Source organism: Rhinatrema bivittatum, chromosome 2, assembly GCF_901001135.1.
Source record: "Rhinatrema bivittatum chromosome 2, aRhiBiv1.1, whole genome shotgun sequence".
NCBI lineage: Eukaryota > Metazoa > Chordata > Amphibia > Gymnophiona > Rhinatrematidae > Rhinatrema > Rhinatrema bivittatum.
This window is the reverse complement of record NC_042616.1, coordinates 39512662-39537065: the sequence shown is the minus strand read 5'-3', so window position 1 is coordinate 39537065 and position 24404 is coordinate 39512662. Positions and strand designations below refer to the sequence as shown.

Sequence of the window (24404 nt, the reverse complement as noted above, 5' to 3'; positions counted from 1 at the left end):
ACACCACCCACATCTTTTGCCATCACACATAATGTGAAAAACCTTGGAGTCACATTAGACAACCCTCTTAACTTTAAAAAGCACATCAACAATACTATTAAAGATGGTTACTTCAAACTGCATACCCTAAAAAAACTAAGACCATTATTATATCGACATGATTTCCACACTGTACTGCAATCCCTTAGATTTTCAAAAGTCGATTACTGTAATGCCCTCCTCTTGGGCCTCCCCAAAACTACCATACTGCCCTTGCAAATGCTGGAAAATGCAGCTGCACGTATACTTACAAACACTAACACATTACCCCCATACTCAGAGATCTGCATTGGCTCCCCATTGCACAGAGAATCATGTACAAAACCTTATCATTAATACACAAAACCCTACACAATGAAAATAGGACATGGCTCAACAATGACCTTCGATTCCACAAGCATTCCAGACCCCCCAGAATGCAAAATACTGCTAGCCTACACATTCCCCCTCACAAAGCGATCATTCTCGAGTCAACTAGAAAGCGTGCGATAGCCATAGCTGGCCCGCTTTGTTGGAACAACATGACACCCGAGTTACGTCAAGAAACATGCCCAATAACATTTAAGCAAAAACTCAAAACATGGCTATTCCTTCAAGCTTATACATAATGTACACACTTTCTTCTTACCTGCATGCCTGCAACTGTTTCTCTATGGAATATTCATAAGATCCCCACTGTTCTAGAAACTTTCTCACATTTATTTATTGGAGTTCCACTATTTGCAATTTGCTTTGTATCGCTATTCACTTAAAGTATTTTACAATTATTTATCTAAGTCCCACTATATGGCATTATGCCTTGTATCTCTATTCATTTAGGGCCGGATTTTAAAAGGGTTACGTGCATAAGTTATGCGCGTAACCCTCTTAAAAGGCCCCTGCGCACGCCGGACCTATTTTGCATAGGCTCGGCGGCGCGTGCAAGCCCCAGGACTCACATAAGTCCAGGGGCTTTGCAAAGGGGGCGTGTCGGTTGGGCGACGTGAATTTTGGGGCGGGGCGGGAGGCGTGACGCCGGCCCGGGGGCGTGATCGAGGATTCCGGACCAGCCCCTGGGTCAGGTGATGGCGCGCGCAGATTTACGCCTGCCTCTGGCAGGCGTAAATCTGCCAACAAAAGGTGGGGGAGGGGAAGGTAGGGGAGGCGGAAGGAAAGTTCCCTGCGAGGCCGCTCCAATTTTGGAGCGGCCTCGGAGGGAACAGGCAGCGTGCGCCGACCCCGGATTTTATAAGATACGCGCGGCTATGTATCCAGCGTACTTTTGTTCGCACCTGGTGCACGAACAAAAGTACGCATACGCGTAAATTTATAAAATCTACCCCTTATTGTATCTTTTTGCACCCTTTCCCTCCCCCCCTTTACTTGGTTAATTTATTATTTGTAATGCACTGGTGCTAATCCCCTGTTGTTTAGCACTGCTGCAACTTTTTGTTGACTGTAAACCAATGTGAGGTTACCAAACAAATGTCGGTATATAAAAACTGCAAATAAATAAATAAAATTAAATATTCTGTCTGGTAGTACTGGGTGAGAAAATCTTTAATAAGGAGTTCCCTTATAGTTCACTCTCTCTCCCCAGCACCCCATGTCAAATAAGTGTAACACATCATTACTCTTTAGAGATAACGTATTAGGGTGAGAAAGATAATCATTTATTAAGACAGAGCAACTCAGTAAATCAGACAAAGAAAGTGATCAGCACAAATATATGCTTGTTTATTATATATGAGGCAATTTTATTTACTTAAAAGCATTTCTTTCCCGTGCCCTCCAATTTTCAGGGGGGGAGGGGGCGAGTTACAAATAAAACATAGTTTAGTCTGAAAATAACTTAAAATCTAAAAACAATGATAAACTTAAGATAACTATTAAACTATAACAGAAAACGTAACATAAAATCATGGACTGAGAGAAAAAATAAACAAAGGAAGAGGATTGTCAGGATACAGATAAATCTGGGAAGCCTAGAGTGAAAAGATTGTTTAAGAGCTTTTTTTGAAATCTTTTGTGTTTGCAAGTGATCTTAAGTCGGGGGAGTAGTGTGTTCCATAAGTGCAATTTCTTAAGGAGTCTTATCTTAGGAAAGGCTTATCTCACCTATAGGTTGGAAGCTGGGTTCTCGGAGGACTGCTAGCTGACGATGCAGGTTATAATTCACAACATATTTATACCTTTTGTTTACAAAAAAGGAATTATAAAATAAATTCAGGTATTTGGAAAACAGTGCACATAACATCAAAGAATTTAAAAAACAGATGCACAGATAAAGAGCACATAATGTCTATTTCTTAGGAATGTAAAAACAAAGTATAGACAGAGACACATAAAAGTCTACCTGATATCATATATTTATATCTAATGCCTTATAACATCTGTTCTACCTGCTTAGCTAGATTGGAGGTAAATGAGCTATATTTTAATTCACCTAGCATGAAGCATTGGCCTTCAATCAATAAAAAGATCACAGCATTTAGTGGCTAACATAAACCTTGAAATTCCCCTGCTTTCTGGGACATTGGCCAAGTTTCCCAGAGAGATAACGTGTTGGGAAGGTAAAGGTAATACCTTTCGGCAGCGTCTCGTTAAGAAATTGCATTATCTGGGGACTAGTCATTTTTATGTGCCCGGGTGCAATATCAAGGACAGAGTAGTCTGACTGCAGTCCTGTTCCCTGAGATCTTCCTGATTGCTTTTCTTTATGCTGAGCTGAATTTGTAATGTAATAGAACTCAATGATAGCCAAAAATACACAAAAAAAAAATAATAAAGATTTGGCAAAAGAAAAAGAACTCTGTGAATGTTCTCAAGCAACCATCATACTTGGCCACAGTGAGCTGTGTGGCTTATATATGCAAGCTCGTAAGCTACTGGGCTTGACTAATCATAGGTTGCTGAGAAGTCAGTAATGCTAACACTGTGCGCGAAGCAACTACTGTGTGAGCACTTATCTGGTTCCACGTTTGACAAAATGGTATATATAATCCTGAAGTGGAGCAGCATATTTCCTGGCTACTCTAGCCTCCAAGTTCTTTCCCCCTGTTATTTGTATCTGCGCTTCGGCCTTCTTGTTATATGGTTTCTTGTTAAGTTAACCCCCAAGTTTGATGTAAACCGGCCTGATATGAAGCTTGTCATGAAGTTCGGTATAGAAAAAATGTTAAATAAATAAATAAATATATAAGCCACACAGCTCACTGTGGCCAAGTATGATGGTTGCTTGAGAACATTCACAGAGTTCTTTTTCTTTTGCCAAATCTTTATTATTTTGTTTTTTGAGCTGAATTTGTAGGCAGGAGCATTCGCTTTTTAACAGGAAATGAGGGACTTGATTTTGAATGTAGGGATCCCAGGGGATATTGATTGGGGTATATATTAGCTTCCACGTGACAGGATCAGTATAACACCTTTGAGAAGAGGCTGAAGGATCTGAATATGTATAGCCTGGAAGAGAGGAGGTGCAGGGGAGATAGGATACAGATCTACAGATACCTGAAAGGTTTTAAAGATCGGTTGCTACCCTTAACAGAAAGCATGGGGATTACTACCCTTAACCAATAAGTCTCCCTGCTTTTAACACAACTGCAACAATCGCTCTCTGCTTTGATAGTGAGGGGGGATTGGCAGGAAAGAGGAATTGGATTCAGAGACAATCAACATGATCCCTGAATTTTACAGTCTGCAGTACTGATGCACAGACATAAGGGAAAAAATACAGGACAAGTCCATAAGCAAAGCAGATCAGGCAGCACTGTCTGATTTTTCAAGAAGGTTCATCACCCCGTAAAAATGGTGCTAGCACTACATTCTTTATGGGTTATCCTAAGGCTTGGGGATAACTGCAGGGAGCGGCAGTTACTACCCTTAAAAGAAACTGGGGGCTAAGCTGCATGGCACAGCAAATATTACCATAAGAAGCTTGCTGGGCAGACGGGATGGACCATTTGGTCCATTTCTACCGTCCTTACTGTGTGACTATGTATATTGTCACATTCAGAGCATTTATATGGTCTCTGTTTCACATGACTCGTTTCTTGCTGTTGTATGGGGCAGTTTCTCTAAATCAGTTTATTTTGCAATGACCTCGACAGGAATCAACATAATTCGTAGCCAGGTTAGGTTAGAAATGATCTGTATCTCAAATTTACGAATAATACCCTTGTTAGTACTAGCAATGTGCCAAAGAGAGCCTCCTTCTGAAGGTCATCATGTGTAATTTTCACAGGTAACATATCAGGAAGTGTTTGGAAATTGCTCTGAATCAGACTAATATGGATTCTTTTGTGCTTCTTAGAGCAGATATATGTCTGCAACATTTACCAAAAACAGAACATTTAAACCATTTCGCAATGGTTATGGACTCTTTTGTGTTTATTAAGGTTAAGTATTTGAGAGAAACAGATACCACAGTCAAAACATTTAAATGGTTTCTCAATTGTTTGGATGGTTTTGTGGTACTTAAGATGGGATATTTGAGTGAAGCATCTCATTCAGAACATTTAAATGGTTTCTCACCTGTATGGATGGTTTCATGTCTTTTAAGATCCGACATTCGTGAGAAACATTTATCACATTCAGAACATTTAAATGGTTTCTCACCTGTATGGATGGTTTCATGTCTTTTAAGATCCGACATTCGTGAGAAACATTTATCACATTCAGAACATTTAAATGGTTTCTCACCTGTATGGTGGGTTTTGTGGTATTTAAGACCGGAGAATTGAGCAAAACATTTATCACATTCAGAACATTTAAATGGTTTCTCACCTGTATGGTAGGTTTTGTTGTTTTTAAGACCGGTCAATTGACTGAAACATTTATCACATTCAGAACATTTAAATGGTTTCTCACCTGTATGGTGGGTTTTGTGGTATTTAAGACCGGAGATTTGAGCAAAACATTTATCACATTCAGAACATTTAAATGGTTTTTCACCTGCATGGACGGTTTTGTGGTTTTTAAGAGTGGTCAATTGAGTGAAACATTTATGACATTCAGAACATTTAAATGGTTTCTCACCTGTATGGTGGGTTTTGTGGTATTTAAGACCAGAGATTTGCGCAAAACATTTATCACATTCAGAACATTTAAATGGTTTCTCAGCTGTATGGATGGTTCTGTGGGTTATAAGATTGGACACTTGCGTGAAACATTTATCACATTCAGAACATTTAAATGGTTTCTCACCGGTATGGATGGTTTCATGTCTTTTAAGAGCTGACATTCGTGAGAAACATTTATCACATTCAGAACATTTAAATGGTTTCTTGCCTGTATGGATGGTTTTGTGGTTTTTAAGATGGGATTTTCTAGCGAAACATTGATCACATTCAGAACATTTAAATGGTTTGGTACCTGTGTGAATATTTGTGTGTTTTCCTAAACTAAATTTCTGACATAAATCTTTATCCAATTCAGACCATATAAATGACTTCTCTCCCTTATGACTTCTCTGATGAACTTTAAGCCAGGATCTATATCTGAAACATTTTTCACATTGAGAACACTTAAAAGGTTGGTCTTGTCTGTGAATTTGTTTCTGTTCTCTCAGGTTTGATTTCTCAGTAAACCTCTCCTCACATTCAGGGCACTGAAATGGTCTTTCTCCAGAGTGAATTCTTACATGTCCTTCTATCTCAGCTTGGAAGAAAAAGCATTGTTCACACTGAGTGCATTTTAATGGTTTCTTTTTTAGGTGATCTTTTCCATGTGCTGTAAGTTTTGTATTCGTAGGGGTCCTTATCTCTTCTTCAGAACCTGTAAATGTTGTTTTTTCCTTTTTCTGATATTGTTGGATAGATGTGTGACTTGTCCTTTCAGGAAACTTGTTCCCACATTCAATAATTTCTTGCTGTTCAACAGATTGTAAGTTTGTGGTGAAGTTTTCTGAAGTGTCAGCACTTTGAAATGGAGTCTCTCCTTCACTGAGTCTCTGAGTTTCTACAAGACTGGGGCAGAGGTTGAAATTTCTTCCTCGTTCAGAACATGCATATGGACTCTCTCCTTTCTGGACTTCTTCTTTCCCCCTAGGTGATGTTACTCTACTGATACCTCCTGGATACTTAGCTGAAGGTCCTGGGCTGTCTCTGGAGTGGTCTCTCTCTTTCCATTCTTCCGTCTGCTGCCCATCACACATTCTCTGCATCTCATTATTATTCCTGAATCCATCTTCTGGTGCATAAAAGCGAGAGTATGATTACTACATTTATAACAATGGAGGGAGACGTATATAGGAAGATAGCTTCATCTAATCACTGAATGGCATTAGGGTGACTATGGATCCCTATCATATATAATAGAGCCTGGTGCTGCTTGTAGACAGGTACAGGTGGGCAATAGCAATGAACAGAGGGGAACAGACCACGTCTGACCTCATCCTGCTGGTTCTGTGCCTCTCATCCTCACCTCCAGTCTCTGTTCTGTTTCCCTTCACTCACCAAAAACTCTGCCACGCCTTGCAGGAGACCTGGGATTCATTCTGAACCCGGGCCCTGAACCTCAGACCTGTCAGCTTAAAGCAAGTGAACTCTAATGACTTAGTAATGAGAATTTAACTGAGAGCCAGCATTAAAATTCACCTTCTATGTGGAACGTTTGAAATTCTCATAAGCCAAAGACTGAATGTCAATTCCCATTGAATGACCAAACTAAAAAGGTGAAGAAAGATTCAATCACAAATCTTACACAATTTACTGCAGTTTTTAGCGACCATCACAATAGGCTCTGCCAGTCAATAGACCTTCATCTGCCTTATATTTAATCAGTGGTCGCAGTGACAATGCAAAATTTTTATATTTTGATCATAAAATGCAAATAAGACACATCTGCTTCTCTCTTTTCTTCTTAAATATCACAAAAAAATCCAGACACAGGCTGTGTTTCAAAGCGGAGTCTGCATGGGGGGAAATCCCACAGGAAATCTCATAAGCGGTGATCCACGGCCTCATTCCTCCTTACATTCAGCTGCATTGGCTCTGCCGGCATTTTAAACTCTCGGTGCCAATTTTTAACTTATTGCAAGTAGAGGAAGTTACAAAGAGACCACTGCTTAAATATAAGGCAGATGAAGGTCTATTGACTGGCAGAGCCTATTGTGATGGTCGTAAAAACTGCAATAATTTGTGTAAGATTTGTGATTGAATCTTTCTTCCCCTTTTTACTTAGGTCAGTGAGAAATACTCCACAGCACCCAGGAAGAAAGAGAGAAATGATGGCAGAAAAGGACCAAATGCTCCACCCAGTCTGCCCAGCAAGCTTACGCCAGTATCTGCCGCACCGTGCAGGTTACCCCCATGCTTATCAGTTTCCCAGACTGTAAATGTCAGGGCCCTCGGATGCTGTTTGAATCGAATTTCCTTTAACCAGTGCCGTTGAAGCAGAGAGCAAGGATGGAGCTGCATTAACAGTGTCAAGGCTTAATTGTTAAGGGTCGCAACTGCCGCACCAGCAAGTTACCCCCAGTTACCCCCATGCGCTCTTTTCCTCACTTCCATCCTCGAGCCTTTAGGGACCCGCAGTGCTTATCCCTTGCCCCTCTGACATCTTTCACTGTTTCTGTCTTCACCACCTCCTCCGGAAGGGCCTTCCAGGCACCACCATCCTCTCCATGAAGAAATATTTCCTGACGTTGGCTCTGAGTCGTCCTCCCTGGAGATTCACTACCTGACCCCTAGTTCTACTGATTTCTTTCCAAAGTGAAAGGTTTGTCGTTGATTGTGCATCGTTAAAACCTCTCAGGTATCTGAAGCTCTGTATCCTATCCCCCTGCTCCTCCAGGTTTATACATATTTAGGTCCCTCAGCCTCTCCTCATAGGTCTTCTCATACAGACGGGCTCCAGAACTGAGCACAGTACTCCAGGTGAGGCCTCACCAAGGCCCTGTACAAGGGGACTATCACCTCCTTTTTCTTACTGGTTATTCCTCTCTCTGGGCAGCCCAGCAGCCCTCTGGCTTTACCTATCGCCTCGTCACATTGCCTCGCCGCCTTCACATCACCAGACAGACCTTACCTTCTCTCTTGTCCGCAATGTCGCTCACAAAGATACTGAACAGAATCTGTCCCACAACCCATCCCTGGGGCAGGCCCCTTAACACCGCTCTCTCATCAGAGCAGCTTCCATTTACCATCACCCACTGCCTCCTGTCCCACAACCGGTTTGTAATCCACGTCACCACCTTGGCGCTCACTCCCAAGCTTCTCATTTTGTTCACGAGTCTCCTATGCGGGAGCGCATCGAAAGCTTTAAAGTGTTGTGTTAGGAAGGAATATTTTGCTCACCGCTCTTGGTCTCCGTCTCCTCCCCGCCCATTCTCAGGATCTCTGCTGTAGGGTCAGGACTGGGACCTCGGCTGCCTGCTAGAGAATGAGATTGTGCCTTCAGCTTTTAAACAGTCTGGGATATTGACCTAAGAAAGGCAAAACCTGAACTGCCAATCAGTTTTCTCAGCATTAAGTGCACTTACGTGGGTAAATGGCTTTTGAAAATTGCTAGGACGGTCTGTTACATTTGCACGCGTAAAGGAAAATTATGTTCTTACCTGATAATTTTCGTTCCTGTAGTACCAAGGATCAGTCCAGACTGCTGGGTTATGCCTCCCCTCCAGCAGATGGAGTCAGAGAGAAAACTGAAAGCACCCCCTAGATATACTGGTGTGCCACCTGCCATCCTTCAGTATAAAGTATAACAAAGCAGAAGAAAGCCAAAACAATCCTCCGCCAACTTAGCCACGAATAAAACCATGGCAACTGTCTAGATCAAATAGTTAAACTCTCACGTGCCAAAAAACTGGCGAACATTAACAGAACTTCAAAAAGGGCACCACCCTCTAAAGTCAAAGAAAAGGGATAGGCACCTACCATGCTGAAATATTGAAAAAGAACTGGCTAGTGGAGCGGACTCACTGGATAGACAATAACGGGCGGGCGTCTGGACTGATCCTTGGTACTACAGGAACGAAAATTATCAGCTAAGAACATAATTTTCCTTTCCCTGTACGTACCAGGATCAGTCCAGACTGCTGGGATGTACCCAAGCCGCCTCAATTGGGGTGGGACCCAGAGAGTCCCGCTCGAATGACACTGCTGCCAAAGGAATCGGCTGATGCTCCTCTAACATCAAGCCGATAATGACGAGCGAAGCTATGCAAGGACTTCCACGTTGCTGCACGGCAAATCTCCTGGCTAGAAACCAAACGACTTTCTGCCCAGGAAGTCGCCTGAGCCCGCAGAGAATGCGCCTTGAGCCCCTCAGGAACAGACTTACCACAGCCAATGTACGTGGAAGCGATCGAACTCTTCAACCAACGCGCAATAGTTGTTTTTGATGCCTGTAGACCCTTTTTGGGCCCCTGCCACAGGACAAACAAGTGATCCGACCTTCTGAACGCATTAGTGACCTCCAAATATCTCAGGAGCATACGCCGCACATCCAAACGCTTCAAATCGGAACCGCGCGAAGACTTCAGTTCCGACACCGAGAAGGAAGGCAATTCCATTGTCTGATTGACATGAAAAGCCGAGACCACCTTCGGCAAAAACGAAGGAACCGTACGCAGAGACACGCCAGCATCCGAAATACGTAAGAACGGTTCCCTGCACGAAAGTGCCTGTAACTCCGACACCCGACGGGCCGACGCAATAGCCACTAGGAACACGGTTTTGAGCGTGAGATCCTTTAGCTAGGCCTGCCTGATAGGTTCAAAGGGGGCCTTGATAAGACCTTTGAGCACCAAATTCAAATTCCAAGAAGGACAAGGGGGTCTAAATGGGGGGCGCAAGTTCCGAACGCCACGCAAAAATCGAGCTATATCCGGGTGACCTGCGAGAGAGGACCCGTCCACTTTGCCCCTCAAACACCCCAGAGCCGACACCTGAACCCTCAGAGAGCTGTAAGCCAACCCCTTCTTCAAGCCCGCTTGCAAGAACGTAAGGATATCTCCCACTGAGGCCCGGCGTGGCGGAATTTTAGATGCAGCGCACCAGGAGTCAAACACCTTCCATACTCTGGCGTAGGCGAGCGTGGTGGAGGGCCTGCGCGCCCGCAGGACAGTGGAAATGACAGGTTCTGAATATCCCTTCCTCCTTAACTGCCTCCTTTCATAAGCCAAGCCGCCAGACAGAAGCGGTCCGCCCGATCGAAAAATACATGTCCCTGCCGAAGCAGGTTCTGAAGATGACCCAACCGCAGAGGACCGTCCTGCGCCAGATTGACGAGATCCGCGAACCACGGTCTTCTTGGCCACTCCGGGGCCACTAGAATCACTGGCCCGCGATGGGACTCTATGCGTCTTAACACCTTTCCGATTAGAGGCCACGGGGAAACACATAGAAGAGGATGTGACGAGGCCATGGAAGCACCAGAGCATCCACCCCCTCCGAGCCGTGTTCTCGCCGTCGACTGAAGAAACGCGCTGCCTGCGCATTCTGTCGAGTCGCAATCAGGTCCAGATGCGGTATTCCCCATCGACGAGTGATGAGGCCCATCGCCTAGGCCGAGAGCTCCCACTCTCCGGGATCCAAGTATTGACGACTTAGATAATCCGCTTGTATGTTGTCGACGCCCGCTATGTGGGTGGCCGCTATGCGGGATAGATGACGTTCTGCCCAGGACATTAACAGCGACGCCTCGTCCGCAACCGGCCGACTTCTTGTGCTGCCTTGACGGTTGATATACGCTACTGTGGTTGCGTTGTCTGATAGAACTCGCACCGCCCGACCCTGTACCAACGGAAGCAGGCGGCGCAAGGCAAGACGTACTGCTCTGGTCTCCAGACGGTTGATGGACCAAGTGGCTTGAAGAGGGGTCCATGTTCCTTGTACAGCTCGTAACTGACAGACCGCTCCCCAGCCGGTCAGACTGGCATCTGTCGTCACCACGATCCACAGGGGCGGCTCTAGGTCGACTCCCTGCAATAAATTGTCCAGGATTAACCACCAAGCCAAACTGGAACGAGCCGGCTCCAACAGCGGTAATTGGACGCCGTAATCCTCTGATTTCTGGTCCCAGCGTGAGAGGAGAGCGCGCTGTAAAGGACGCATATGCGCAAAGGCCCACGGCACCATTTCCAGAGTAGAAACCATATGTCCAATGACTTGTAAATAATCCCAGGCCGTAGGTAACTGGAGAGTGAGCAAGGTCTGCACCTGAACCATCAGGTTCTCTAGTCGCTGCTGAGTGAGGAATACCTTGCCCTCCAAGGTATCGAAACGCGCCCCCAAAAATTCCAGTTGTTGACTCGGGACCAACTGGCTCTTCGCGAAGTTGACTGCCCAACCTAATGACTGAAGTTGTTGTACTACCGACTGGACTGCTCGTCGGCACTCCGCCTCTGACTTCGCCCGGATGAGCCAATCGTCCAAATAGGGATGCACCAGAATTCCTTGGCGCCGCAGATAAGCGGCGACCACGACTAGAACCTTGGTAAACACCCTCGGGGCCGTGGCCAGCCCGAACGGAAGGGCGCAAAACTGGAAGTGCTCCCCCAAAACCGTGAATCTGAGGTACCTCTGGTGATGTTCTCTGATCCCGATATGAAGATACGCCTCGGCCAGATCCAAAGAAGCCAAAAATTCTCCCTTGTGGACGGCCGCAATAACAGACCTTAGCGTCTCCATCTGAAACCGGGGAACACGCAAGGCCTTGTTCACTCTTTTCAAATCCAAAATTGGGCGAAACGTACCTTCCTTCTTTGGGACCACGAAGTAAATGGAATACCTGCCGGTTCTGGTCTCCTCCAGAGGAACCGGCAATATTGCTCCCAGAGACCGCAACCTGTGCACGGTGTGGGCGATAACCTGCCTCTTCTCCTGAGGACCGCAGGGAGAGACCATAAAAAGATCCCGGAGGGGCCGAGCAAAGTCCAACTCGTAACCGTAACGAACGACGTCGAGGACCCACTGATCCGACGTGACCTTGACCCATTCCTCCCAAAACAGGGACAACCGACCTCCGATGCGGGGGAGGGAGGAATGGGCCTGCGCACCTTCATTGCCGGCGGACGAGTTCTGCGAGAATCCCGGACGCTGTGGACGCCTACCTCGAAAGGACGGAGACCAAGGCTGCGACCTGGGACCCTGCTGTTTCTGTGGGAAAGGAGCCCCCCTTCCCATACGAAACCGGCGTTGGCCCCGAAAACGGGACCGTGCATTCCCAAAAGAACGAAATGAACGGGGCTTGTCCTCCGGCAACTTATACACTTTGTTGTCTCCCAAGTCCTTAATGAGCTGATCCAGCTCCTCCCCAAACAGCAACTTTCCCTTGAAGGGAAAAGAGGCGAGGCGCAACTTAGACGAGGCATCCGCCGACCACCGTCTAAGCCAGAGCAACCGCCGAGCGGCGACCGCCGATGACATAGTGCGGGCCGAAGTTCTCAACAAATCATACAAAGCATCCGCTGTGTAAGCAACCGCTGCCTCCACACAGTTAGCCTGCTCAGCCTCGGCCGGTGGGAGCTCCTGCGTGGTAAGCAATTGTTGTACCCAGCGGAGAGTAGCGCGCTGAACCATACTGCTACATGCCGCTGCTCGGACCCCCAAGGCCGCTATCTCAAATATGCGCTTTAAGAGCACCTCCAACTTACGGTCTTGGAGATCGTTCAAAGCCACCCCTCCCGTAACGGGTATGGTAGTGTGCTTAACCACAGCCGTCACTGCAGAATCCACGGAAGGGACCTTAAAGATATCCAAAGAATCTGCAGGCAGGGGATACAACTTATTCATTGCCCTGCTGACTCTCAGGGATGCCTCTGGCACCTCCCACTCTTTGGATACGAGCTGTAAAACCTTGGCATGTAAGGGAAAAGTCTGCGGGGGGCCCGTAGACCTGCCATAGCTATGTCCCCTGTGGAAGTGTCAGTGTCCTGCTGCGGCGCTGGGATCTCTAACTCCTTCAAAACATGAAGGATCAAAAAGTTAAGTTCGTCTTTGCCAAACAGGCGCAGAATCTGGGGGTCATCGCCCTCGAGCGCTCCCAGAGCATCAGAGACCTCTGTCCCTGTGCCATCCGGAGACCCTGCGCCATCCGGAGATCCCTGGGTGAGATCCGGATCCCGGGATCCCCCTTTCCCCCCAGGGAATAAATTCTGGCTGCATCCGAACCACCCGTTTTGCCCCGAGACCCTGATCGGCCCTGCTCTGGAGAAACTCTGGGGACCTTAGGGGGGGGTTCATCCGGCTCCGAACCTGCCTCCGCGTCCAAAAACGCTTGATGCATTAGTAGAACAAATTTTGAAGAAAAAGGTACTTTCCTTTTGGAGCCCCCCGCGGGGTGGTCCCGAGGGGGAGGGGGCCGGGGGGCCTCCACCTCCGATCCGCTGCACGGGCTCAAGGCAGGAGGAGAGTTATGAGAAAAATCCTCCTCCTCCGATGCCGAATCAGCAGGCTGCCGCGTGGTCAAAATGGCCGCCGGCTCCCTAACAGTGGGGGGCGGGGCTGAAGACCGCGCGGCTGCCAGGCTCCCCACACGCTCCGAGGAGGAGCGAAAAACTGAGCTACGGGCTGCGCTCGGCCCCCGGGAGGGTCCCTCGCCCCCGGGAATGCAATGGGAGCAGAGACCCTCCCTGGAGAGTCGCGCCCCCGCCCTGCCACAGGCCGTGCAGGCCGAAGATCGGGGCATCCTGAGGCTGTAAAAGTAAGTAGCTGGCCGGGAGCAGGCAATTCGCGCCAAAACAGTAGCAATAAGAAAATCGCCGGGTGAAGAAACCTCACCCCCTCCGGAGTCCCTGGTCCGCGCGGCAGGCTAGGGCTATAACTGACCTCAGCCTGTCCCCAACAGGACTTACGGGTCCTCACACTAAATGTAAAATAAATATATATATACATATATATATTTTTTTTTACCAAGAAAAAAGAGGCCCTCTTCAGGTAAGAAACCTGGAATCAACTAGAAAGAGATGGGGGAGGGTGACCGGACCACCGGTAGACTTTCCCCCCGACCAAAGGGACACAATAACCGGGAAATGAAAAGAGAGCAACGCTCTCACAGCCTGCCTGTATGCTACAGAAGAACACGCTGCGCTGAAACAGGGAAAGAATAACAAAACAAAACAGTCCCTTATTAATATCTTTTTTTTTTTTTTCAAACTAATTAGAGAAATAACTAATTGATCTAGACAGTATAACTGAATAAATTAATAAATGACACCTGAAAGACTTTTTGTCAGGATCTAGACAGGACTGCAGGTTATGCCTCTCAATCTGCTGGAGTCAGAGGAAATACTGAAGGATGGCAGGTGGCGCACCAGTATATCTAGGCGGTGCTTTCAGTTTTCTCTCTGACTCCATCTGCTGGAGGGGAGGCATAACCCAGCAGTCTGGACTGATCCTGGTACGTACAGGGAACTCCTTTCATAATTCTCCTGCTGGGGTCCCACAATCCCACGAGGATGGAAACCGTTTCCTGTGCAATCCCCCCTCCCTCCTGCTGCTCCCCCTGCCTTCCTCCCTCTTACTGTTCCCAGGAGGGGGGTTTCCTGCTGCCACTGGGAGCCCTCCACACAAGAAAGGTCAGAGGTCAGGGACATGATTTAACGCCTCCTCCTCGCTGTGTCTGGCCCAGAGGAGGCCTCGTGTCTCAGCAATGTTTGGATCGGCCCAGCAGTACCTTTAATCCAAGCTGCATCGCCTGCTTCATGCAGCTCCTCACAGGCGCCTGGGATGCTCAGGTTCCCTCTGTCCTCAGATCTCGGGGGCTCAGTCCCACGTCCTTCTTGCTTAAATCGGATTAAAATGTCAGGGGTGACACTGGGGGAGCCTGTTATGGGAAAAGATGGTTACAATATGTAGAAACGTTACCCCAGAGCCTGTATTATCAGTGCAAGTGAGCTCAGGATTATGCCACCAGTGCAGCGCTAAGAAAGGAGGGTGCTGCTGGGCTGATCATCATCAGAAATCCCTTCAAAGAGAATCCTGATCATTTTAACACCGAGGTGGGTGACTTCATTCCTCAGGATCTATAAAATAATCTGCTGTGGTTACTGCTATTGCAAAAACATGCTGAACATTTCTACCTCAAAGAGTATTTTTGATAAAACCAGATGTTTTTTCATCCAGCTGCCAGATTTCAGAAATCTGACTCTCCCTGGCTCCTCCGCTTCATTATAATTATACGAGGCAGGGCGGGAGATGTCACTAGAAGGCACCAAAGCCAAGGAATTCTTAGACAGGAGGGTGAGGGAAGGTGGAAAGGAGACTCCTGGAGAAGAGGACAGGATATGAAGATGACGGAGGAATCTGCAGAGGAAACGTGAGAGAATATTTCTTTACTGACAGGGGGGTGGATGCCTGGAGTCCCCTCCTGACAGAGGCAGCAGCAGCTTGCAACCAATCAGCAAATTTACACAGATTTAGGACGGACACAGAGGGCGGTGGTAAAGGCAGGTGGGGAGCAACGGGTACAAGAAACGAGGGAGGGGCCTGTGTGTTAGCTCAGTCGTATGGAAATCCAGAGGGAAGAGGAGGGGAGAATACAAGGCGAGGGCAGGGAGTGATACTTGCCTATCACAGGAGGGTGAATCCCTTCAGGCGTCTCTGATTCAGGAGGATCCAGGAAGGGCAGATCTGCCTCTTGTTTGACGCTCAGTGAGAACACAGACGTTACAATCGGAAGGCCTGGGATGAGAAAACAAACGAGTCTAGGAGGAGCCACCCAGGACCTGCTAATATTATATTAGGAAATGGATTGGAAGTCTCCAAATGTTTGATGTTAATGCCCCATCTCCTGTGATCTGAAAATGCAGAGCCCTTTAAATCCAGAACATTTACTTACTGATGCTGGGGTCCTTCATGGTTTCTTTCCCCTCCAGCTCCCAGTGCTGAGGGAAATATTTCTCATCTTCCTTCTTAATCTTGAATACATCAGGATTAAGAATTGAATAACCTGCCAATAAGAAATAGCAAAAATTACATTTAAATTATTCTTGTATAGCCCTGGGAGCTTTCATCTCTTTTCTGTTGAGATGGAGCTGTGAGTGTGTGTGAGTGAGTGTATGTGTGAGTGAGTGTGTGTGTGTGTGTGTGTGTGTGTGTGTGAGTGAGTGTGTATGTGTGAGTGAGTGTGTATGTGTGTGTGTGAGTGAGTGAGTATGTGTGTGTGTGTGTATGTGTGAGTGAGTGTGTATGTGTGAGTGTGTGTGTGAGTGTATGTGTGTGTGTGTGAGTGAGTGTGTGTATGTGTACAGACACTTGCAGGCTGCCCCTTGATTAAGGTTAAACCTTGGAGAGTTTCTGGTGCAGTCATTTCTATTCCTGACCCTCCTAGCTGGAGGCATTGCAGGTGCCAATCTTCTCTGCCAGCCTGTGCCCTCCTGGAGAGGAGGAGTCCCAGCTTCTTATCAGGAGCATCTGAGAAAGAGTTATCTTTGTATCCCAGGAACCTGGGTTTTCCTATCTAGAGACCAGTGAGCCATGGCAGCAGCCATCCTGCAGTGTGTGTATGGGTGAGAGATGATAGAAAAGGCGGACTTACCCCGTGACATGAGGATGCCGTGAATCTCCTTGATGACCTTCCTGTACAGCTCCTTCTGCCATTCTCCCAGAACGTCCCACTCCACTTCCCAGAAATAAGCAGCGACGTCCCTGAACGTGACCGATGCCTGGAACAGCAAACAGGACCCCCTCAGCCCCTCTCCCTGCAGCTTCATTATAATGTGCAGGCAATAAACTGCGTTCTCTGGCCTCTGTCAGTGAGATCGGCTCCCCAGTTACATTATATCCTGAAGAGAGCTCTATTCTCCGAGATCGATAACATTTTGTAGAGATCTTCTGCTCCTCAAAGATGCCTAACGTGCCTACATTTACAGAAGTCAAACCTTTCCTAAGTGTGTGCACCTTAATCAAGAGGCTTATTTAGGGGCCTGTAGTCAGAGGCTTTATTTAGCCACTTTAAATGGCTGAAAATGGGGCCTGAAATCAGGTGCAGAGCTCTCTCTGAATATCCTGCTTGTGGTAACCATCTCTACCCTTAATGAGCTCCCCCAATGTAAAACCTGACGCGTTAATCCGAGAGGAGCTGCACGAAGCGTTTTATTACAAAGGAATATTTTGCTCACCGCTCCTCCCTCCAGCCGCTCGCTGACCTGAGGCTCTTCCGTTTTCAGCGTCCCTGCTGTGGGGTCAGGCCTGTGACCTCTGCTGCCTGTTACAAACATGGGAAAATGCATTTATTTATTATATTCTACACGAATAAAGCAGCAGGAGCCAGGCATTAATAATGAATGAAAAGCAGAAGACGCATGAAACTCTGAAACTAGACAGATAACTAATCTGGAAAATTCAGCACAAAGAATCCTGATAAACGGAGCAGAAACAGAAGAGAAAGAGGCAGTAAATGCGCAGTAACATTTGACTCTAGAGCAGAGATGTCTGCAGAGCTATACAAGCAGGTTTGTTCTAGAGATGCCACAATCGGCAGCCGGCACAGCTTCTGAAGTCCCGGTGAGCTCTGACCACGTAATCTTGGATCCGGCGGGAGCCCAGGCCACGTATTCTGCGCATCTTGCAGTCTGTATGGTAAAGCAAGCTGTCACCAGATGTTCATTTTACAAATAAGGGCGCAGGTTAGGAATTAATTCCTCACCGTGCAGGGCAGCTCCTTACCACGCTGTTAATGTGGGGTCACATTCCTAACTCTGAGGCCAGGGTTACACCTGCAATTCTCATCTCAGACCTGATAGGAAGCAACTGGCCCATAAAATAAAGAAGTGAGGAGGGACAAACGTCATTGTCTCTTGGCCGAAACGGTCAAGTTGTCTGGGTATTCACTGATATTCTGTTTTGTTTCATCCAATGAGAGAGAGAGAGAGAGAGAGAGAGCTCCAAGTCAGTTTAACACCTAAAGACAGACCATGATGGCAGACACAGAGCGTATTGGCCCATCCAGTCTGCCCAGCCTCATCTCCTGCTCAGCTAAAAGGCCCCTTCCTCTGCCTCAGAGATCCCCTCGGCTCCTCCCAGGCTTTCTTGAACTCAAGCTATGGTGCGCGTCTAATCCTCTACTGATCTTCTGCACCGTAACCTGAGCGAGAGTCTGACCGACAAGAGTCCGGAAGGTGCTCGCCCTCCATAAACCTTCCTCGCTGCAGCGCGCTCGAGTCATTTCTCTACAAAAGGGACGTTTGCAGCGGCTCCACGGGCAGCGAACTCTTCAGCTTTTAAAAAAAGCTCTTGGACGCGCCGACTCAAGAAGGGCGACATTTAGCTCACAGTGAGAGGATGGGAATCTCGTGAGCTCTGAAAACGTAAGAATCCCGGAGGAAGAAGCTGAGGGCCTTCTGTAGCCGTGAAAAGGAACCAAGACAGGGAACCCGCACAGATACCAGGACAGTACGAATCGCTCCTCCCTCCAACCTCTCTCCCTCCCTACCTCCCTCCCGCTGCCCGGGCTCAGGGGAAGTGAAAGCACAAGCTGCTGCCTGGGAGGGAGGGGGTTGGCATCTAGGAGCGGCACCGGGAGGGTGAGGGATGGAAGGAAGGACGTGAAAGGGAGGAGAGACAGCAGGAGCTGAGGGAAGGGGCGGAGAGACGCTGGGAAGGAGGGACAAAGAAGGAGAGACTTGAGAAGAGGGAAAGACCGGAGAGGGGAGAAGAGAATGACAGACGGGCCGCGGTGAACTGGTGGGGGGAGAACGGGAAAAGGAACGAAAGGGAAAACCCCATTCGGACCAAAAAAACACAGGCAAACGGTGTCAGAGTCCTCACAACTCCGGACGGCAGTGAAAGAGCTCCCTCTCTCCGCCCAGTGGTTTACGGAGACGAACCCGAACGCAGTGGTGCCCGCACAGCCGGATCACCGCAGGGGTCTTGGGGGTCACGCGAACGTCCGCTGCCAGGCTGAGAGAGGCCGCCCAGCCGATTCACGCAGGGTCCCGCACAAACGGCACGGGCTGGCAGGTCCCGACCTTCGAGGAGACAGCGGTAAAATGCAGGGGCCCCCTCCAGCCCCGTCATCCACATCGACAGTGCAGGACTGAGAGCCTTGCCTGACCGGCCCCTATCCCGGCCCCCCACTCCCAGCCCAGGCAGCCCAACCCCATCCCATGTAAGGAAACAGATAGCGAGAGAGAGGGGACCGGCCTCTTACCCTCCCGATGCTGAATTCCTAACTGGCACCGCCTGATCTTAGTAAAGACGCCCGGGAGGAATCTGATACTTGCCTGTTCCAGGAGGGTGAATCCCTTCAGGCGTCTCTGATTCAGGAGGATCCAGGAAGGGCAGATCTGCCTCTTGTTTGACGCTCAGTGAGAACACAGACGTTACAATCGGAAGGCCTGGGATGAGAAAACAAACGAGTCTAGGAGGAGCCACCCAGGACCTGCTAATATGCAGACTGAGAGCGACTGGCGCAAATCCCCAAGCACCAATACACGATCCATCTACAAAGCCACCCTCCATCAATACAAGTCAACTACCTCTAAATCCAAAAGGGACTACTATGCATCCAAGATTCACCACTTAATCTTCGACGCAAAAGCCCTCTTCGCCTATGTCTCCAATCTCACCCAAATCATCCCACAGGAGATTCCCAACGACCTAGCACAATCCAAAGCTGAAGAACTTGCTCTTCATTTTCACAACAAAGTCAACAGCCTTCTAACTCATCTGCCTTCTAATCCCACCGACCCTGCTCTTTACCAGTCTCTTCAACAGTCATCCCTCAACAACAATGGTCTGGAAACACTTGAACCCATCTCTATCTTAGAGATACAAACTCTTATAAGAAGAATGAAACCTTCCTCCCATCCTTTGGATACTATCCCCACCAAACTGCTCCTGGCCATCCCTGACTCCATCGCTAAAACATTGTCGGACATCATAAACTGCTCACTCTTCCAAGGACTATATCCTGACGACCTCAAATTGGCCTCCATCAAACCTCTACTCAAGAAACCCAACTTGGATCCTAAAGACCCCAACAACTTCCGTCCTATCGCCAATCTCCCATTCATAGCCAAGATTCTAGAAAAAGTTGTCAATACTCAACTCTCCGAATACATAGAAGAAAACAAAATCCTATTCCAATCACAATACGGATTTCGCAAATCACTGAACACAGAATCCCTCCTCATCTCCATGTCTGACTTCATATTAATGGGCCTTGACAAAGGCCAATCCTTCCTCTTAATTCTACTGGACCTATCAGCCGCCTTTGATACGGTCAATCATTCCATTCTCACTTCCATTCTGGCTTCTATAGGTATCTCAGGCACCGCTCTCTCATGGTTTAAATCTTTTCTCTCCAACAGAGGCTTCAAGGTCAAGATACAGAACAAAGAATCTTCACAAATGGACGCATCCATAGGAGTCCCTCAGGGCTCCTCACTGTCACCTACACTCTTTAACATTTATCTTTTACCTATCTGCCAACTCCTCTCCAACCTTAACCTCAAACATTTCCTCTACGCCGACGACATCCAGATCGTGATACCCATTAAAGAATCTTACACAAAAACATTGGTTCACTGGGAAAACTCTCTCTTCGAAATTAAACATCTCCTGGCTAACCTAAACCTAGTTTTAAACTCCTCTAAAACAGAACTGCTTCTCATCTCCCCAGATAACAATGCCATCTCTAATCCTCCAACTATCCCAACTACTACACAGGTGAGAGATCTAGGAGTATTAATTGATAACCGGATGAACCTTAAAGCTTCCATCAACAGAACCACCAAGGACTGTTTCCACAAACTCCAAGTTCTGAAAAGAATTAGACCACTCTTCCACACTCAGGACTTCAGAACCATTCTACAAGCCATCATTTTTTCTAAGATCCATTACTGTAACTCTATCCTTCTGGGCCTACCTTCCTCCTATACTAGACCCCTCCAGATGTTACAAAACGCTGCGGCAAGATTACTGACAAACTCCAGGAGGAGGGACCATATATCTCCAATCCTAAAAGATCTCCACTGGCTGCCTGTTCACTTTAGAATCCTCTACAAATCTCTTTCCATAATATACAAAACCATCCATCAACACACCCCACTCGACTTACAAGTCCCATTCCAAATTTATAACTCCTCCAGACCAACAAGAGTCGCACTCAGAGGATCTCTTCAAGTGCCCCCAGCCAAAACTACCAGACACATTACCTTGAGAGATCGGGCCTTCTCAACAGCCGGCCCCCTTCTATGGAACTCCATCCCACCGGACCTCAGACAGGAGCCCAGCCTCCCAACCTTCAGGAAGAGACTCAAGACCTGGCTGTTTAAAAAAGCCTTCCCGGACACCGATTAATTCTATTCAGCCAGATTCTACCACTTCCACATGTAAAAATGTTATTACTAATGTAAATACCTATACCTAATGTTATTCTCTCCCTTTTCTTCTCTCCTCCCAGTTCTATTACCTTGTTATTTGTAACTGCTTCCTTCTACACAAATAGGTTATTGAATTGTTCTCTGTACACCCCTGTTATATGTAAACCGGCATGATGTGTTTGCAACATGAATGCCGGTATATAAAAATTTTAAATAAATAAAAATAAAATAATATTATATTAGGAAATGGATTGGAAGTCTCCAAATGTTTGATGTTAATGCCCCATCTCCTGTGATCTGAAAATGCAGAGCCCTTTAAATCCAGGACATTTACTTACTGATGCTGGGGTCCTTCGTGGTTTCTTTCCCCTCCAGCTCCCAGTGCTGAGGGAAATATTTCTCATCTTCCTTCTTAATCTTCAATACAACATCGGGATTAAGAATTGAATGACCTGCCAGTAAAGATAGCAAAATGACTCTCTCATTTCATCTGTTCCCTATTTGTTAATGATATTTTTATTCATCTGATCTGAGTTAGAATCAGGGCAATTCACAACCTGAACAATTTTGACGACGCTGAGGGCAACGGATAACTTGGGCGAGCTGAGCTCTGCCGGACACGTTGTCAGGGGTAACGTCCCACTGGACATCCCTGAATAAAATAATAGGGCAGTGTCCGAGTACTGACAGCTTGTCCCCAGATAACTTTCAAGCTTCCCCGACAACCAGAGGGGGAAAAGCAGCAAACGAAGCAAATCCCCCCCTGGATGCTCCTTGTGACCTCGGCCAAGCCACTCCACCCCCTAATTGCCTCAGGGACAAACTCGGGGTGGGGGGGGGGGGCATTTACTGAGGTTCTCCTCCCATTCTGTGCCTAGGATTAAGTCCTTGGAGCGCGTGAAGGTAACTTACCCTGAGCCACCACTGAAAAGGCACAAGCGAAATCTAAAATAATAACAAAATTATAGAAAAAGCAGACTTACCCCGGGACAGGAGGAGGCCGTGAATCTCCTTGATGACCTTCCTGTACAGCTCCTTCTGCCATTCTCCCAGAACGTCCCACTCCACTTCCCAGAAATAAGCAGCGACGTCCCTGAACGTGACCGATGCCTGGAACAGCAAACAGGACCCCCTCAGCCCCTCTCCCTCCAGTTTCATTATAATGTGCGGGCAATAAACTGTGTTCTCTGGCCTCTGTCAGTGAGATCAGCTCCCTGACATGGAGAGAGCTCAGCTCTATTAAATCTCCAGTAATTTGTAGAGTTTGCTTGGTTTCCAGAGAAACCCTGGAGATCTCAGGTGCATCTGTCTGTGCATCAGTGCATGTCAGAGCACCCACGGTGTGCATGGGAGAGGCTGCGTGCCCTCCCCAACATCCCCCCCCCACCCTGCCAATCTCTGCTGATCTCGGGGTGAGCAGAGCTCAAACCTTCCCGGGGCTGGAAAGATCTCTGCCCTGTGCTGGCAGGAGGGGAGGCTGGAAGAGCTGCACAGGGAAAAGGTTTCCTTTACATGCACAAGAGATCAGAGAAGGATTTCTTACCGGATCGGACACCAGGGCACACATTGCCCTCCTCTTTTCCCTCTCAGTCCTACAGGTGCTGGGAGGGATTCAGAGGGGGCAGGGCTGATTCCTGGGGGCTCAGATAAAGCCCCTGCTCTCCCCCTCTGCAGGGATTTCCGGTCCTGGGGAGGCAGAAAGTTTCTGCTTTTACTCGGAGTCTTTCCTGCTCTCTGCAGGCAGAGAAAGAAAGCAGCAGCCGGAGCATGCGCAGAGCTCCCCGGCAGAGGTCAGGCAGGAGGGAGGGGGGATGCTCACTCCTTAAGGTGGATCCGGGGAGAGAATCAGCTGCAGAGCGGGGAGAGGGAGACAGGAGCAGCAAGTCAGGGAACTGCTTTATTCCTTAAGGTGGATCCGGGGAGAGAATCAGCTGCAGAAGGGGGAGAGGGAGACAGGAGCAGCAAGTCAGGGAACTGCTTTATTCCTTAAGGTGGATCCGGGGAGAGAAACAGCTGCAGAGGGGGGAGTGGGAGACAGGAGCAGCAAGTCAGGGAACTGCTTTATTCCTTAAGGTGGATCAGGGAAGAGAAACAGCTGCAGAGGGGGGAGTGGGAGACAGGAGCAGCAAGTCAGGGAACTGCTTTATTCCTTAAGGTGGATCCGGGGAGAGAATCAGCTGCAGAAGGGGGAGAGGGAGACAGGAGCAGCAAGTCAGGGAACTGCTTTATTCCTTAAGGTGGATCAGGGAAGAGAAACAGCTGCAGAGGGGGGAGTGGGAGACAGGAGCAGCAAGTCAGGGAACTGCTTTATTCGTTAAGGTGGATCCGGGGAGAGAAACAGCTGCAGAGGGGGGAGAGGGAGACAGGAGCAGCAAGTCAGGGAACTGCTTTATTCCTTGTGTATCTATGAACCTGTGATCTTCTGCTTGGGAAATCCTTCTTCTCCCCACTCTCAGCTCATCCCCACCACATTATTTCCCCTTCTCTCTCTTCCCCCTGGCACCTTCAGATTGCAGGCCAGAGCCAGTCTCATGCCCGGGCTACGTACGACTCTCCGCTTCCTGCCTGCCCTCTACAGATTTAGGATTTTGCCATTCCAGGCAGAGTTGGTGCTATGGCCCCCCATCCCGGAAGGTCAGACAAGACGGAGGAGATGGCCTGAGGCACAGCCTCATTTCCCTGCTGCAGATCAGTTTCTATTCTGCAACAAGAATTAGAAATATCTGAAGCACACTGACAAACAGTTCCAGATTTTATTCTCCTCGCTGGCATCTGTATCATTTGTTTTGTTTTTATTGGGTGAGAGCAAGGGATCCTGTGTGTCAGCACAGGGAGAAGATCATGGGGATGGATAGGGGGGAGGAGAACCAGAGACTGAGGAGAGGGAAGAGGACCAGGAATGTGGGCAGGAGAGAGAGAGAGAGAGAGAGGACAGAGAAGGCTAAGAGATGGAGGGGATTGAAGAAGGGTGAAAATGAGGAGGGAAATACTTGGACTGAGACTGGATATCAGCACAAACTGATATCTGTCAGGGAAAGAGCTGTCTCGTTAGATCCTTGCAGTGGCATTCAGTACCATCTGGAGTGGTTTGGTGGTCTATGCGGGAAGGCCCTGC

At 47.9% G+C, this 24404-nt stretch overlaps 1 protein-coding gene across 6 annotated transcripts in view; it reads right to left on the bottom strand.

The window, feature by feature from the left end:
- LOC115083861 (oocyte zinc finger protein XlCOF6-like) overlaps positions 1 to 23217 on the bottom strand; it is a 41501-nt gene extending 18284 nt beyond the window's left edge. Inside the window, exons 1-12 of one of the 6 annotated variants that reach the window (XM_029587907.1) lie at positions 22833 to 23157; positions 22273 to 22399; positions 21628 to 21741; positions 19187 to 19300; positions 17084 to 17169; positions 16501 to 16627; positions 15802 to 15912; positions 15531 to 15644; positions 14638 to 14787; positions 8316 to 8393; positions 4720 to 6207; positions 4358 to 4635 (exon numbers count right to left, since the gene is read on the bottom strand). In XM_029587907.1, coding sequence (XP_029443767.1) covers positions 4523 to 4635; positions 4720 to 6207; positions 8316 to 8393; positions 14638 to 14787; positions 15531 to 15644; positions 15802 to 15912; positions 16501 to 16627; positions 17084 to 17169; positions 19187 to 19300; positions 21628 to 21741; positions 22273 to 22399; positions 22833 to 22856 — 2646 coding nt within the window. In that variant the 5' untranslated portion in view covers positions 22857 to 23157 and the 3' untranslated portion in view covers positions 4358 to 4522. Of the gene's footprint in view, positions 1 to 4357; positions 6208 to 8315; positions 8394 to 14637; positions 14788 to 15530; positions 15645 to 15801; positions 15913 to 16500; positions 16628 to 17083; positions 17170 to 19186; positions 19301 to 21627; positions 21742 to 22272; positions 22400 to 22832 lie in introns of those variants that run through there. The other 5 variants (XM_029587906.1, XM_029587905.1, XM_029587904.1 and 2 more) reach the window with 5 other exon arrangements.
- Positions 23218 to 24404: the final 1187 nt, after the last annotated feature.